The sequence below is a fragment of the Scyliorhinus torazame genome, chromosome 19, assembly GCF_047496885.1.
Source record: "Scyliorhinus torazame isolate Kashiwa2021f chromosome 19, sScyTor2.1, whole genome shotgun sequence".
NCBI classification, from domain to species: domain Eukaryota; kingdom Metazoa; phylum Chordata; class Chondrichthyes; order Carcharhiniformes; family Scyliorhinidae; genus Scyliorhinus; species Scyliorhinus torazame.
The window spans coordinates 13,054,322-13,057,225 of NC_092725.1; the positions used below are offsets into that span (position 1 = coordinate 13,054,322).

General features: G+C 41.2%; 1 protein-coding gene across 1 annotated transcript in view; it reads right to left on the bottom strand.

Annotated features, from left to right (window-relative positions):
- Positions 1 to 490: 490 nt before the first annotated feature.
- The window catches only part of LOC140396627 (uncharacterized), a 368,154-nt gene continuing 365,740 nt past the window's right edge, over positions 491 to 2,904 (bottom strand). Inside the window, exon 16 of the mRNA XM_072485421.1 lies at positions 491 to 525. Coding sequence (XP_072341522.1) covers positions 491 to 525 — 35 coding nt within the window. The remainder of the gene's footprint in view (positions 526 to 2,904) is intronic.

The window sequence follows — 2,904 nt, forward strand, 5'->3', positions numbered from 1 at the left end:
ATGCACAGAGACTGTTATTCTCTATAATATACACAGGGGCTGTTATTCTCTATAATATACACAGGGGCTGTTATTCTCTATAATATACACAGAGGCTGTAATTATCTATAATATACACAGGGACTGTTATTCTCGATAAGATACACAGAGACTGTTATTCTCTATAATATACACTGAGACTGTTATTCTCTATAATATGCACAGGGGCTATTATTCTCTATAATATACACAGGGGCTGTTATTCTCTATAATATACACAGGGGCTGTTATTCTCTATAATATACACAGGGGCTGTTATTCTCTATAATATACACAGGTGCTGTTGTTCTCTATAATATACACAGAGACTGTTATTCTCTATAATATACACAGAGACTGTTATTCTCTATAATATGCACAGAGACTGTTATTCTCTATAATATACACAGGGGCTGTTATTCTCTATAATATACACAGGGGCTGTTGTTCTCTATAATATACACAGAGACTGTTATTCTCTATAATCTACACAGGGGCTGATATTCTCTGTAATATACACAGGGACTGTTATTCTCTATAATATACACAGAGACTGTTATTCTCTATAATATACACAGGGGCTGTTATTCTCTATAATATACACAGAGACTGTTATTCTCTATAATATACACAGGGACTGTTATTCTCTGTAATATACACTGAGCATGTTATTCTCTATAATATACACAGAGACTGTTATTCTCTATCATATACACAGGGACTGTTATTCTCCATAATACACACAGGGACTGTTATTCTCTATAATATACACAGGGACTATTATTCTCTGTAATATACACAGGGGCTGTGATTCTCTATAATATTCTCTGGGTCTGTTATTCTCTATAATATACACAGAGACTGTTACTCTCTATAATATACACAGGGGCTGTTATTCTCTATAATATACACAGGGACTGTTATTCTCTATAATATACACAGGGGCTGTTATTCTCTATAATATACACAGTGACTGTTATTCTCTATAATATACACTGGGACTGTTATTCTCTATAATATACACAGAGACTGTTATTCTCTATAATATACACAGGGGCTGTTATTCTCTATAATATACACAGAGACTGTTATTCTCTATAATATACACAGGGACTGTTATTCTCTGTAATATACACTGAGCATGTTATTCTCTATAATATACACAGAGACATGTTATTCTCTATCATATACACAGGGACTGTTATTCTCCATAATACACACAGGGACTGTTATTCTCTATAATATACACAGGGACTATTATTCTCTGTAATATACACAGGGGCTGTGATTCTCTATAATATTCTCTGGGTCTGTTATTCTCTATAATATACACAGAGACTGTTACTCTCTATAATATACACAGGGACTGTTATTCTCCATAATACACACAGGGACTGTTATTCTCTATAATATACACAGGGACTATTATTCTCTGTAATATACACAGGGGCTGTGATTCTCTATAATATTCTCTGGGTCTGTTATTCTCTATAATATACACAGAGACTGTTATTCTCTATAATATACACAGGGGCTGTTATTCTCTATAATATACACAGGGACTGTTATTCTCTATAATATACACAGGGGCTGTTATTCTCTATAATATACACAGTGACTGTTATTCTCTATAATATACACAGGGGCTGTTATTCTCTATAATATAGTACGAAGTCTTACAACAGCAGGTTAAAGTCCAACAGGTTTGTTTCGATGTCACTAGCTTTCGGAGCGCTGCTCCTTCCTCAGGTGAATGCAGAGGTCTGTTCCAGAAACACATATATAGACAAATTCAAAGATGCCAAACAATGCTAGGAATGCGAGCATTAGCAGGTGATTAAATCTTTACAGATCCAGAGATGGGGGAACCCCAGGTTAAAGAGGTGTGAATTGTCTCAAGCCAGGACAGTTGGTAGGATTTCGCAGGCCAGATGGTGGGGGATGAATGTAATGCGACATGAATCCCAGGTCCCGGTTGAGGCCGCACTCATGTATGCGGAACTTGGCTATCAGTTTCTGCTCGGCGATTCTGCGTTGTCGCGCGTCCTGAAGGCCGCCTTGGAGAATGCTTACCCGGAGATCAGAGGCTGAATGCCCTTGACTGCTGAAGTGTTCCCCGACTGGAAGGGAACATTCCTGCCTGGCGATTGTTGCGCGATGTCCGTTCATTCGTTGTCGCAGCGTCTGCATGGTCTCGCCAATGTACCACGCTTCGGGACATCCTTTCCTGCAGCGTATGAGGCAGACAACGTTGGCCGAGTCGCACGAGTATGTACCGCGTACCTGGTGGGTGGTGTTCTCACGTGTAATAGTGGTATCCATGTCGATGATCTGGCACGTCTTGCAGAGATTGCCATGACAGGGTTGTGTGGTGTCGAGGTCACTGTTCTGAAGACTGGGTAGTTTGCTGCAAACAATGGTTCGTTTGAGGTTGCGCGGTTGTTTGAAGGCAAGTAGTGGGGGTGTGGGGATGACCTTGGCAAGATGTTCATCGTCATCAATGACGTGTTGAAGGCTGTGAAGAAGATGACGTAGTTTCTCCGCTCCGGGGAAGTACTGGACGACGAAGGGTATTCTGTCGGTTGTGTCCCATGTTTGTCTTCTGAGGAGGTCGGTCCGGTTTTTCGCTGTGGCGCGTTGGAACTGTCGATCGATGAGTCGAGTGCCATATCCCGTTCGTACGAGGGCATCGTTCAACGTCTGTAGATGTCTGGGTGGGGTGCCTCCTCGTCTGAGCAGATCCTGTGTATACGGAGCGCTTGTCCATAGGGGATGGCTTCTTTAATGTGTTTAGGGTGGAAGCTGGAGAAGTGGAGCATCGTGAGGTTATCCGTGGGTTAGCAGTAAAGCGAAGTGCTGAGGTGACCGTCCTTGATGGAGACGAGT